Source organism: Temnothorax americanus, unplaced genomic scaffold (genome assembly GCF_048541705.1).
Source record: "Temnothorax americanus isolate GAGA-0224 unplaced genomic scaffold, ASM4854170v1 Scaffold62, whole genome shotgun sequence".
NCBI classification, from domain to species: Eukaryota; Metazoa; Arthropoda; class Insecta; order Hymenoptera; family Formicidae; genus Temnothorax; species Temnothorax americanus.
In genome coordinates this window covers 548,317-562,940 of record NW_027509769.1, presented here as the reverse complement: position 1 = coordinate 562,940, position 14,624 = coordinate 548,317, and the positions used below count along the sequence as shown (strand labels likewise).

Below are 14,624 nucleotides of genomic sequence, written 5' to 3'. Positions count from 1 at the left end.
AAATGTCAGAGAAAAGAGAGTTTATTATCCGAGAGAAAGCAAAGAAATCTGAAGGATTTTGAAATTCTGCAATATAACGCTGTATTGATGATTAAACAGTAATTATTTCCTATCTGAATTTCTCGAGCGTGAGTTTGTTAAAGCAATCTGGGTGTAAGATCTTCACCGATCTTTGTGTTTAATATAGGAATGTTCACGTCGTGTTTTCCGCTCGGTACATAAATACTTGTCATGGAAAGAGCCGGAAGAACAACAATGCTTACTCTGAGAGAAGGAACTCATGACTTTCATAAGTCTTTGTGCGTTTTCCGAGCGAGCTACCCGAGCACGGGTTGCAACTTGTTAAAATTCCATCGTGATTTCCGCGCGAAGCTGCGAAGGTAGAAGCACGTCGAAAGAAACGATGCCAGCACTCGGATAATCTCGTGGCACAGATTATTGAGCACGTTTCGCACAAGTCCTTTTCCGTTTACTTCAGTAAACCAATAAACTCTAACTTTATTTCAGGTAAATTCCTACGAGTTTCATGTTCGAACTATTCGATCGGTGAAGATTTTCTTGTCTGAAAGGCTTGTCGAAGCGCACAAATCGACTGGCTGTATTGATGCGAATATTTATACTTCTACTCAAACATTGTGGCAGCATAAAGATAATATTTTACATATGCAAGTATTTTTTTCTCTTTTAAATATACTTTACGTTATATATTACATATTTATAGAGTGCGGATGAAGAGAGGGATATCTTATACAATTGTATACGCGTATAGGATTTATTTTAAAATAATATATGTTATAATCACTCGAGAAAAATAATTAGTATAATATGGTCAGATGTAAAAATACATTATTAGATACGAAAAGATCTAAATAACATGTAATTTTATATGATTATATATAATCAGATCCGAAATTTGGCGCGATGTGATGTTATCTTCGGGAATAGATCTTTTTATATCTAATAATGTATTTTTACATCTGACCATGTTTTATACTCATTTTTTTCTCGAGAATGGTTGCTTCGATCGATGATGATCGAACATTCATTATTTCATCGTGATGAGGTTGCGATCAGACCGAACATAGTTATAGTTTTATTCTATTATCGCGTCTCTCGTCGCTGAAAATCTACATTCAGCGTGAATTTCATTGAAATAGTTTGCAGTAAAAGTTTATTATTCCTGATTGAAGAGTTCTCCACCGGATAGGTTTCGTATGGACGTCATGCAGCTTTAACCGTTTCTCGAATGTCGCGCGTTTTCAACAGACGAGGGGAAACTTCTCCCCTTTTCTCTCCCTCCCCCTGACAAACGTCTGCAATAGCGCATAGAACAATCGGCAATGTTATCTCGCGTAAGATCTTGCTTGATCGAAATACCTAGCGGAAATGGCCGGTCCAACTGTTAACTTCTTCCCGTGCGCCTCGACGAAATAGTCTCGCTCGCGATTTGCCTCTGCCGTCCTTCGCCGCAGTTCGCTGCAAAATGCAGATACAGCCGGCAGTCGAAAAGCGGGTCGCAGTTGGGAAATGAAATTTCGCGGGAATTTATGATAGTTTGCACAATAAAAGTTACCGTAGCTATACGCGCAATCGTATCCCATGATAGAACCGCGGTATAACGTATATAGTATAACGGAATATTCGTTTTACACTCTACACATCGGATACTATACGATATATGCTGTGGGATAAAAATATACAATGGAATAATAAACGCAAATCAGGATTCGGCATTATGTAATGTAAACGGTGTAACTGTGTTTAATTCTGAGTCCATCGCAGATACCATTCCAATTTATTAAATTAAACCAATACGTGTTTTTGAGAATTTGTTTGTACAATAGAAGCAGTATTTTTGTTAACGTTTTAAGGATCGTTTTCTGAAATTATTTTATTTAAAATTTAATAATGTTATATAATTTTTTGTATAATTTATATATTACTTATATTAATTTATTATATACAGATTTAAAGTTTTACTCTGAACTCAGCTACTTGATATTACGATACAAGCACGATATGTATATATTTATTGTAACAATAACTATATTTTACTCGATATTTTACATTCTAATTATACTAAAGAAGTTATATTCAGCACAATGCAAATTGAAAAGAAAAATCTGTTTAATATTATATTCATAATTTCTTTTAGGCAATGTGTGTAGGTAATATGAGAGAATTTTGCAATCCGTGGTTTTTAATCATTAAAGAGTTGTATCATTATTGTATAAGCGGCGGCAATATGGCAACAAAAAGCAAAGAGGTAGACAAAGTGAAGCGGGAACTTAATGAGAAACCATTGAATCACCTTTGGCACCGCCAAACGCTATTACGGTTTCCGGCACGGTTGAAGGTGATGAAGTGTGCTAAGAAAACACCGAAGTGCGGCTGTGGAAACGTGGATAGACAGACGCAGGAGCGGTTGCCTCTAAGGCAAGAAGCGTGACCCTTAATTTCGTTTCTCATTAAATCGTTCTTTAACGAGAAAATAAGGCCGTCTTTGAGTCAGAACTCTTGAGATACGAAAATGCGATTTCCCTGGCGGTATGTACGATAATGTCAAACGAGATGAGACATAAATGTCGCAGATAAAAAGTGATGTTCTCTTTGTCGCAGTTGTCACATGATAAGATTTCGAATTCCATATAATTTGCCAGTAGTCTAGCATTTCTCCATTCTTCAAAAACACATGATGCGTTTAAGATATTCAAATTTAATCTTCTATGTATTTCTTAGCAAGATAAATTAACAATTCATCTCACTAAACGTTTTCGTACTTTACATGGCGATTAAACTGACAAGTTATTTTAAGATCAGACAATATATAGCAAATAGCTCTCGCACATTTCACGGTTATTGTCATCTCCGTTTAGATAATACGCGAGCTACGGGGGAGCTCACGTTGAATACTCATTCCAAAACTGTTCGCAGGTACGTGTGACGGCAGAAATTCATATTCATTAACTGCGGACTGTTATGCACGAAATTCACGGTATATCTAGTATGTAATGTATTGTGTCTTTCGAGCGGAGTCGAGTCATATTATTAAGCACACCGTGCTATACCGACACATGGGTTTACCTTAATCAAAGCTTGTTAATCAGTTTGATAATGATTTTCCGAGGACGTGCTTGCGAATTCCAGCAGTTTCACTCGATTCTCACTCCCATTATCATTAACACGTTGAATACTCTGACGGCCATTATGACAGTGGCATGTCTCGTTGATGCGCGGATAAAATTTAACGTACTATACACTGTATCACCAATCAAGTTGAGACAACGAGCGTATTTACCCAGACTGAAACTTCAAATAGCCGTAAAGAAATTTAAAACGAAATCCGAGAGCTTAAATATTTATTGAATCAACATGAAATAGCGCATTTTTCAATAATGATTGTACAAGACGTAAGAATTTTAGGCCACATAAAAAGTTTCCAGTCTCATTTTCTTGATGTGCACAATATAAAAACTCTCGTCGCAATAACACTTTGAGAAAGTTGGACTTACAAAATCATTTACTCTGACATTTTACCATCGCAATGAATTTCAAGTTGCTTCAAGCGCGTTATTCGTTTTTTCCTCATTCCCCGTCTCGCCGTCGTAGGCGCGACAATTAACACTGCGAAGTGTTTTATAATAAAGCACTTGGGGGCATAATTAACACTGTCCTGTATCCGAGCTGTCGCGCTTAAAAGATCTAAAAGTAACTCAAACTTATCTCGAAGCTTGTCCCTCCGTTCTGTTTTTCGCTCTCTTCCCTCAACGATATTTTCCACTCCATCCCGCTTCCTTTCTTCTATCTTTCTGTTTCCCGTTCTCCGCGAGTTCTTTGTGCCCATAAATAATTCAGATGCTCGGAACGTAAAGACATTAACGAAGGTAAAAGCTTTTAAGGAAGACCCGGTTTGAATCTTGAACTCGTTACACTGCTTTAACGATAATAACTCTGCAATCAGGTCGGACGATGCATTGTCTAGACATGCGTGCAGGCGTGCCAGCGTCAAACGTTTGTAAGTGAATAATAGTCGAAGTGATTAATCAAGTACTTAGTTCGTGACAGGTTTATCTTGATCAGATACATAGTGCGCGGCAGAAAGGAACATTTATTAACATGAGTGATGCCAAAGCGAATAATCGTCCATGTTATTTCATTCCTTACATTTGAGAACTTAAACATTTTTTTTATCTCTTATTTTTTTCAATTAAATTACACCATAACACGAGTAAAATAATACACGTCAGGATTAATATGAAATTATTTATATGAATATTTTTTAGCAGAGTTTCGGATTTTACGTGATTGGAAATTATTAATGACTAATATTCATAATAATAATTCTACTATTAATATAATTTCAATTTTATGAAAAATAATCTACTCTGAGGGGAAAAATGATTATTTATTATAATAATATCATATATTGTATCTTTTATAACTACTTTATCTCACAATTACGCATTACTCAGCAATGAGTATTAATTGTTTCCGCGCAATGTAAGATATAAAAAATGTGAATGAATAATAGAAGCTTATTTTTTAATTAATTTACGCTATAGTCTGTTTTAGAGAAAAATTTCTGCTCGTAATGGCCGAGACAACAGTAATTTAACAGAGATTATGATAAATAGGTGCCGGTTATACTAATGTAACTAGAGCTACGCTGACTCTCCAGTTTACAATATTTTCTATCTCTATGTATACCACGGGGTGTAATTTCGAAAAGGACAACAAATTACTAATCAGACTTAGTTAGCTCAGACGGCCGTTGCAACTTAGGGATCTTAAATTGAATTTCCTCTATGGGGAAATCTTCATATTTCCTGCAAGAACATTTGAGCATCTGGATTTATAACTGTTTACGTTTTGTTAAATGTAATAACGTTAAATATTAGGAAAGAAACTGATGCATTAAAAAATAAGTGGCATGTTCTAATTCTTATAGTATTTTAATGATTTATTTTATTTTGTTGTTCTAAAACATTTACATTATTGTTGCAGACTCCGAATTGCCCCGATTCGCCGAGGAAATCCAAAACGTGACAGTAAGCGTGGGACGTGATGCTCTGTTGGCTTGCGTGGTGGATAACTTACGACATTATAAGGTACTTTAAATTAAACTATATCTTTATTACTACTGTATGTATGTCAAATGTCATGCAGAACATGGCTAGCTACTCGAATCATTTTTGCGTTAAATCCATCAATTAAAATTGTTTGGGAACATTAAGGGGATCCTAAAGTGAAGGCTGAACTTCCTCGACGTCGGTGATGTCAACATTTCTAATCCTGTTTTCTGTGTCATATATCTATATCTGTCCTTGTCTAACGAGAGGCATCTGTCCTTGTTTCGCGTGCTGCGCCATCTCTCGCTACACGCAATGTCAACCTGAATGTGCTTTTTCACATATAAAAGTTTATTTAAACTAATCTTTTTTTCTAGGCTTTCTCAATCTTAGATCTAATTGCACGATATTGTTCTTAAATGTTGTCCCTAGGTCATGCCGGTCTAATTTTGTGGATATTTATTGTGGAATTTTTGTACAAAGCAAATATTGTCACGTATACCAAAAATTAACAAAAATATTAATTTTTTCTCGTTTTCGATATAACGTCGACCACCATGACCTAGATTTTGATGCGTACTTTAATTCTAGACAAGAATTTTGCATTTCTATAAAGCCACGTAAAAGATTAGTGCTAAGAAAAAAAGCCGGTATTACAGACGGCTTTAGGATCCCCTTAATGGACAATCAAACAAAGGGACAATCTTTGATATTACAAGATAACATGCTTGAAATAAAATTTCTTTTCCGTTTCTGTTCCACGTGTCAGATTTTATGTGGAATACTGTTATCGTATAACTATTCGCGTTCTCCCCAAGCCAAATTTGTGCCATCGATTGAAACATTTAGAAAAATTGAGGTCGCGTATCTATATCTATTATGGTCGAAAATGTCAGACACTCTCTCTCTTTCTTTGTCTCTCCCTCCCTCTCTCTCTCTCTCTCTCTCTCTCTTTTTCTCTTTCTCTCTCTCTTTCTCTTCTGTAAGCATTTTTCTCTGCATTACTATTTTCTGCTCAATTCACGTTGTGCGAAATGAACGCACTAATACTGCTAATACAATGAGACATATTATAAGAGGATGTAATATTCTTTTTGTGAAAAGCACATTAGCATTTATATAATTAATATATTATATTATAATATGATAAGTGAGAATCCTGCAATATATACTTGGCTAAAGTTCTTTTTAGATTTTATTACATATTTTATACATGTATTCTGATCTTTCAATGGTTCCTTGTATTACACGACGCATAATACTATTCTGAATTTTGACACGAATTATAAATAGTCTAAAGTGAGCTGAAACGTTTTCAACATGGCAAATTGCTATTAAGCAAAATTCGAACTTTTCTTGCTTCTCCGTGCCAAGAAGCGCTTGCACAAATTAAATGAAGATAGTATCTATACTGAAATCCCTACGGCGTTTATGGTCCGTAGACTGCGAATTGGACGGTCCTAGTTTACGTACCGTTATCAAAGACTTCGCATAATTGCTTCATTTTCCTTCAGTTAATTGACATGACGTAACAATAGGATACAATTTATTTTGCCGGGTATATAGCGACAACACTTACCAGAAATAATGCAGCTCGGCATAAGCTAATAATACGTTTCTTCTTCCCTGGGATAATGATCAGAATCAAGTAAAACTACTAAAACTTTACAAATTATTGTATATTTTGTATCGCGAACTAACCCTACTCGTCACGGATTTTAGTACATCTTATTAAGCGAGTAAATTAAATTCATACGTTTCTTTTAAGCGCATTTCAGGAATGTGCCTCGGTACATGTAATATAATCTGCCAGGTATCCGCCACCCATATCTTTTGAAAATTTAATGAGAGATGAAAGATTTATGTTCTCGTCGTTCGACGAGCTTTCGTACACTTTCGTACACTCGGTATTCGCTACGCATTCCGAGGAGAAAGCATATTTCGCATTCAAAAATTTTCTTTCAGCGGTATTTCGATTCAACCATCTATTCATCTTTTTAACCGAAAGGTTTTTATATGAAAATGCGTTAAATGCTTTTTTATGTTAAAGCTGTGAAATTTTGAGTTTGTAAGTTTTTACATCAAAAATATATATGGATTATAATATAAATTTTTTCTCATAAAAATAATTTAAAATTTTAATCTACATAATAGAACGAGTGCTTGTTGTAAAATTATTAATGTACTAATATAATATAAATTTTTTTAAAAATATATAGATGGTTATCAAATTTTTATATAAAATCTTATGTGCTAGCTCTTCGTTTATATTGCTTTAATAAGATAGAAGTGGCATTTAGATTTGTTTTTATTTTATAATTATTATATATTTTGAATTCAAATATTAGATTTGTTTTAATCTTAGATGATTATTTTTTCTATATAAGTATCAGTTCAATTTCCCGTTTTTCCACTGTTAACGATCATAACTATATCAAGTTTGGGATGAACCTTCATCCGTTATGTCGATGAAAGCATGTCAGAAGTTGTGTCAAGATGAGTTATTAAAGCAATATTGTAACGAATACCATGAAACATCGCTCGGTACGAGCGTATAAGTGTGCGTTCACGTGTCTACGCATATACAACACGTAACATAGTCACGCCTACATGTATAAATACATATGAGTCGAGTACATATACGGGTAGAGAGCTAAAATATTCGCGAGTGAGCTGATCTTTTCTACGAGCGATACTCTCCAGACGTACTACTGGAAACACGAAACATACTTGAGTTGCGCTTGCGGTGGAAATTATACTGCTGTAGAATTTGCGAGACTTCGGGCATGTTTTGCATGCTCAAGAAACCTCTTGCCCGTATCGAAAATTCAACGACGAAATTGTGTGAGAGACAGGCGGTAGTAGGAAGAAGAGTGAGTAGTTCCAAGCCTCCGTCAGTTTCTCGAGATCTATGTAAAGGATGGAGAGTACAACTTTATTCGATTATTGGGTTAAGAGAACGAAGCGAATACGATATTTTTTAGTAAAATATATAAACTCGTTGGAATATATATTCAAAATTATCGTAAATAAGAAAGGTATCTCGTATGTTATGTGCGCCTCGAAATCCCATAAAAAAGACATTTTATAGATGAATCTAACATTAAATAACGTATAATCTGTATAAAGTACATTGTCTTTTTTAAAAGAGAGAAATTAAAAATAAATATACTTTCTAATTTTAAATATAGTCAGCTTAGTTTAATTTGCAAATAAGTAAATTTGTTTAATAAAATCGATTTAACTACTTACTATTCAATATTATGTACCACAATTAATCTTACTTTTTATTGCTACAATTAAGTAGAATAAGGATAGATAAAATTGAATCGCTATACATATGTATATCGAGCGATGTTTTGATAATTAAGCAGGCAAGGCGGGAGTATAAAGTTAAGGAGTTTAAGAGGAATGTGTTTTATCGTATGTTTTAGGTGGCATGGGTGCGCGTCGACACGCAAACTATATTGTCGATTCATCAGAACGTAATTACTCAGAATCCCCGAATTACATTATCGTACAATGATCACCGGTCGTGGTATCTTCATATAAAGGAAGTTCAAGAAGTCGATCGCGGATGGTACATGTGCCAGGTGAATACGGATCCAATGAAGAGTCGTCAGGGTTATGTACAAGTTGTAGGTAAGCAATGTTTGATATCAAATTTTTTTCAAACACATATTTCTTACTTATAAACTTAGAATTATTTGTACATTAGAGTTTTCCAGAAAATTATGTTTCTATCAATATATTATTCAATAACTTGAACAAATGTATGTGTACATGTCTGCAAGCAAGCATATAAAGAATTCAAATTTGCGTAAATACAACGATCGTGAAAGTAAAAATTTATGAAAGTAAAAATTTTCTAATGTTTGTGTTACAGTACCACCGTCGATTATTACCAAAGAGACCAGCACCGACATGGTGGTCCGCGAAGCTTCCAATGTGACGTTGACGTGCAAAGCGACCGGATATCCGGAGCCTTACGTCATGTGGCGACGGGAGGATGGCAAGAACATAAATTATAATGGCGAGAGTGGTGAGTCATAATTAATTTACCATAATTTTCGCGAGTAGACAAGCGAATAGGGCGATGATATTCGGAGCTCTACACCGGATAGGATAGTTATAACTTTCATAATGCCGTCGAGAGACGTACCGCTCAATAACACATATCGCATGCAGATGATAAATGATGCTTGCCCCCTAAATTGGTCACTCCTAGATTGGTATTTTTGCTTAAATATGCGTCATATTTGTGGATTAGTTACAAGGTTATATTTGCGACCAACGACGATTATTTAGTTGAAGTATTATTTTACCAAGTGTTAAACTAAAAATATTTAAGGATGTCTTTTTAATTTTATGCAACTTATAAATAATATAATATCCCAATATCTTGATATCTAATCGAGACATTTTAAAAATAACGAAATTTTAGTCTTTGCTAAGTATATTACTTATTTAAAATCTGAAAATTTAATTATTCTAGTAATAAATAGACAAATACACACACACACACACACACACACACACACACACACACACACACACACACATATAATAGACACAATATGAAGCTCTCGAAAGCAAAACAATACGTTGATCATTAGCTTACATGATAATTAAATGTATTGCCTACGTATTGTGGAATATTTTATAAATTTTCCGATATTGTGTGAACGCAACTCTCTTTCCTTTCTCCTCTTCTGTATTATATGTTTACATCAGTGATTATCACTAATTAAGTCCGTTTTTAGGCATAATCACTTTTTATGCTTTGTATTTACGAAAAGAAAGCTCTCATATTATTAGTAGTTTTATAAAAGATAATACGTTTTTTTTTTCATTCTATAAATAATACAATTTACGTGAGGAAATATGATACGGACAGTTACATCTCCAAACCGGTATCATCCACCCCACTAACGGATGCTGTGCTTTAACGATTAATTATTCCTCTCCTAATCCAACATCAAAATTCGGTCGAGTAAGCCGTGGCCAGCACGCAATTATTCAGATGCGCGGTATAACCACTATATACATATCGCCAAACTGTACTGTAATGTGTCTAAAAGTGCAGTTGTGCAGTTCACTGCTAGTTCGAAGTTTAGGCTGATATATAGAGATATAGATATAAATGCTGCTCAATATACAATTTCTTCGATTTCTGCGCAATAAGTTACCATGCAGAACTCTTATTTCCCGTTGAATTTCTCAGGACGTCTTTCATTCTTACTTTACATTTTAGTGCAAAACGTAGGTGCTTGTAGCGATAGCTCAGCAATTTTTATATATTACAATGGTGATGCTATAAAAAATATGATTTTAAGGTAGTTGCAGGTACTGCAATAAATTATTTTTAATTTAAATTGAATTTACGATGCACTTGATAAAAATAAGTAAAGCATTTATTGAATTATGTTAGTATCCATTATAGATAATTGATAATTATCATCAGACTTCGATATAAATAATGTATCGATGATGGTGCCTCTGTGGCATCCTTATCGTTCCAACATGATAAAAATAACCCTACGACATAAGAACACGTCTGCTTTCTCGATCGCGTCTCGATTGATGCTAATTACCCTCTTAATTACTAATTATGACGAGACCAAAAAGTACAAGCCAGTCTGTCGGTCGGAGTGGAAATGCATGGGAAGGCGAGACGTCAAACCGTCTGCAGATTCCAGAGGGTTTCCTCAATAAAGGATAAAGGTCGGATTTAATTTCTGCTCGCTAATTTAAATTTTCATTGCTTTCCAGGCATACGCCGAGTGCCGACGCTCAGAGGATCGTCAGATCGTAAACCACTACTCTATACTAAGCCGGCCGTATAAATTGATACTGATAAATATGGATGTCGCGCGTTCTGATATGGAAAAATAGTCGATTACGTAGCGTGATCTACTGATTATCCGTTTCCAAAGTAATGCGCAATTTATTGTGAGCTAATAAGACAAATAAGTTGGAGAGTTCTTATATTAAAATTGAATTAGGATATGCAATAAATGCGTATAATTTATTTTGTTTTGTTTGCTGTTTTACCTATCGCCATTCTTATTCACAGAGTAATTATTTATACATATACACGTGTCATTTTGTTTTGTTCTTACAATTAATTTGTAAAACAAGATCGACGATAATTAAAATAATAATTTTAAAGAATTCTTACGTGAACAGAATATCATGAAGTGATTTTCTTTTTAAATATTTTTTTTTTTTTTGAATATGTGGTTACACCCAATTTGATACTGTTACTTGAAAGTTTTCCAGTTGCAAATACATTACTATAAATTCCGCAAAATCTATTTAAATGCGTCCGAAAAAAGATAATAATATAATAATATAAACGTAATATTGTTTTAGTATTATCAATAAAATTGTGTTTTACAAGTTTTTAAAACAGCATTCTTTGTTAATTTATTTTCAAATTTATTTTGTGAGTAACAATAATTGCTATTTTTAGTTGTGATAGAAACTCGTATATCTAAGCATCGTTTATTAATATGCAAATGCAAATGAGCATTACATCGCAAAAAGTTCCATCTCTTTTTGCGTTGTGCGAACATTATTATGTAATGCATTCGAAAATGCATGTTAATTTCATCGTAAATGGAAGTTAGTCATTAAACGCGAACGTATTAGAAAAATCCAATAATGCAGAGAAAGAAAATGTTGTTGGCGACGTAAGCGTTGCATTGATTATACGTATGTATTATTTCAAATTAGGATAATGCACTCGTAACAAATATTTACTGCCTTGAAAATATATGTTGCAAAGAACTTAAAGTGATAGCTGACGTTATAAGATGGCATTTCGTAACATTACTGCGTAAAGAGGAAATAAACTTTTATGTCGCGTATAGCACATGAGCGTTGAAGGGTTTAACACCTTTTAGAAGCTATGAATATTTTATTTATATATCGAACCCATTATATACACACTTTATCCATTTACATAAACTGTTTTTCTCCAATTTATTTATATCTTTTTTGACTCTTTTATTTTTTTTTTTAAATTTAGTATTTAGTCTTGCAGAGAGAGAGAGAGAATGGAAGTAAGTTATCGTGTTTTAAACCCCCGTTGAAAACTTTCCAAACTGTTGATATTTTTATTAACCTCTAAAAATTTTGCAATTTTTTACATAATTTTTTAAAATTACAGATTCGAGTACTTTCTAAAATGTGTTTTACTCAATTACTATGTCATGTATGATATTACCGTAAAATTAAATATAAAGAGTATATATATATAATAAAGTTTTTATATTAAATAAAAATTTAATTATGATTCTGTCAGTATATTCTTTAGAGATCAGTTGCTATTCCATCTATCATTAATAATATCTGGAAAGTTGCCAGGCATATACGTATCGATACGTGATCGATATCAATCTACGTACAGAAACGCTAACTAGTAAGCCGGCGCGGCGGTTCGTCATTCGAGAGAAGCGTCAGATTATCCGCGTAATTGGACGAAATATCGCGGTGGTGAATATGGCCCGGGTTCGAGCCGTACGACCGCATTACTAACTGATGTGTTGGCCTCTGGGGATGGGCTAACGCCATTACTTCCCACCTGATAGCCTCCAGACACCCACCAACCCTCCGAGAAAATATAGATGGTTGTCGGCTTTTCTTGCTTCTTCTCAGGCCGAAGGTATAGCCCCATCCGCGTGCGCAGTCTGCCCTTTCGCCCAACCTCGGGGCGAGTAACCGAAAAAGAATGGCTGAGAGAGATGAGAAAGCAAATCGAATTTAGCAAAACTATCGCGCGTCGAGGTGGTGCCGCCGTTGGACGTGACGGTGGTGCTGGTGGTGGTGGTGGTGGTGGTGCGAGGCACCTGCAGGTACAAGGAAGATTTACCTCTGGCGGACAGGTACCGGAACTGATCGTGCGGAAAGGCGATGGCGAGAACACGAGGGAAAAGATAAAAGGAAGACGCGGGCGAGAAATTAGAGCGCCGACGGGTGCGGGGGAGAAGGCCATGAGGGGCAAATAAACGACGAAAATGGCGGAAACGAATCGTCGCGCCGCTCGTGCCTTTAATACGATCGTTCATAAGAGCGATAACGCGCCGCAACTCAGCGACGTCGTCCAACGGACATTGGGGCTGAAGGTGAATTGGAACCGGATACAGTGGCCGAGCCAGAGGAGTAGGGAACAATCCGCGTCCGGCAACTCCGATACAGGCGTTCACCTGCGCGCACATGGCGAAAATCCACCTTGCTTCCATACTTATGGAAATACGTACACATCGACACTCGTCGATGCCGTTTCGCTCGCTTCGTGCCCAGGAAACGCGATTGGGTTCTTTCCGCCTTTTCGAGACGTACGAGTCCGCTTGGTTGCTACCTGTCCATCGTGTCCGCGCTCCTTCATTTCCATCAGCGTTGCCCGAGTGGACAGACCCTGGTCCTTCTCCGTCCATTTCTCTCGATACGGGAACGACTCTAAACTCGTTCGGGCGCGTATGTGTGACAGACGTGTAGATACCGCGCAAACCATCCACTCGACCGTATATACACCTACACGATTATCGCGGATCAATGTAGCTGCGCGCCCGTGATTATGTGTGTACACATGAATCCTCGCACATATGTACTGTTCACCGACTGTTAAATGTACATACACGTGAAGTCATGGATGCGCGCGTTCGCCTCCTCTCCCTCGCCCACCTGTTTATATCTACCAAGAAGCGAAGGTATAGATAGGTAGAAAGCAAGAGAAAGAGACACATACACCTTGAGTATTTCCGTCACCGATACTCTCACGAGTCCTGGCAAGACCTCCCCGTTAATGCGACTACGGGCTTGTCGGCGCGAGGCCGACATAACGCGACGCGACTGGAAAATCGAAACCGACAACGAGCTGAGTTTCCTGCCGGTGCGCCAGTGAGACGAACGTACCGGAGAATAGGAGTCGATGTGCATCGGGTATAAAGCACGGCGCAAAGTCGGCTATACCCTCGCACTCATTTCGCGCGCTCACACACACATTCCCATCGCTCTCGCTCAGTTCTATGCCAGGGAGAAGTAACACACGTACACATAACGGCTCGAACCGGTATCGAACGCCCCGGTGTCTGTGGTGCGCCAATGCTCGCGGTGAAGAGGCACGTTACGTTTTCTCGTTACCGTTTGAGGTTCCTTTGTGCCTTCCAAACCGCCGGTAAAGTCAGCGTTCAGCACGAAGTCAATATTATCTGAGAAATTTCTCGCTGGAAACTGGAATATAATAGTCCCGTCTTTCATCCGCTTTACGCAATGCTGCACTGCAAACGTAATTTGTCTTTCAAACCTCGTGACGTCAAGCGTCCATGACAATCGATCGCTGATGTTCCCCGAGCCCGTGCCCGTGGTAATGAGCGATTTCATTTCATTTCATTCTTCATCTTGCGCAAGTATTCACGCAATCTGTCTAAAACTTGTGGACATTTATGTCCTTTTACGCATAAAACAAATAGTTATTGAAAAATGTAATCAAATATTTGTAACTTTCACGCATGCCATGGTGTACATACGTGTATGCGTGTGTTATATGTG

The 14,624-nt window shown here is 36.4% G+C and overlaps 1 protein-coding gene across 7 annotated transcripts in view; it reads left to right on the top strand.

The window, feature by feature from the left end:
• Nucleotides 1–14,624, top strand: part of LOC143905472 (neurotrimin) — a 175,226-nt gene that overhangs the window by 141,646 nt on the left and 18,956 nt on the right. For all 7 annotated transcript variants that reach the window (XM_077420913.1, XM_077420910.1, XM_077420912.1 and 4 more), the window contains exons 3-5: nt 5,005–5,108; nt 8,504–8,711; nt 8,956–9,111. In XM_077420913.1, the coding sequence (XP_077277039.1) occupies nt 5,005–5,108; nt 8,504–8,711; nt 8,956–9,111 (468 nt within the window). The remainder of the gene's footprint in view (nt 1–5,004; nt 5,109–8,503; nt 8,712–8,955; nt 9,112–14,624) is intronic.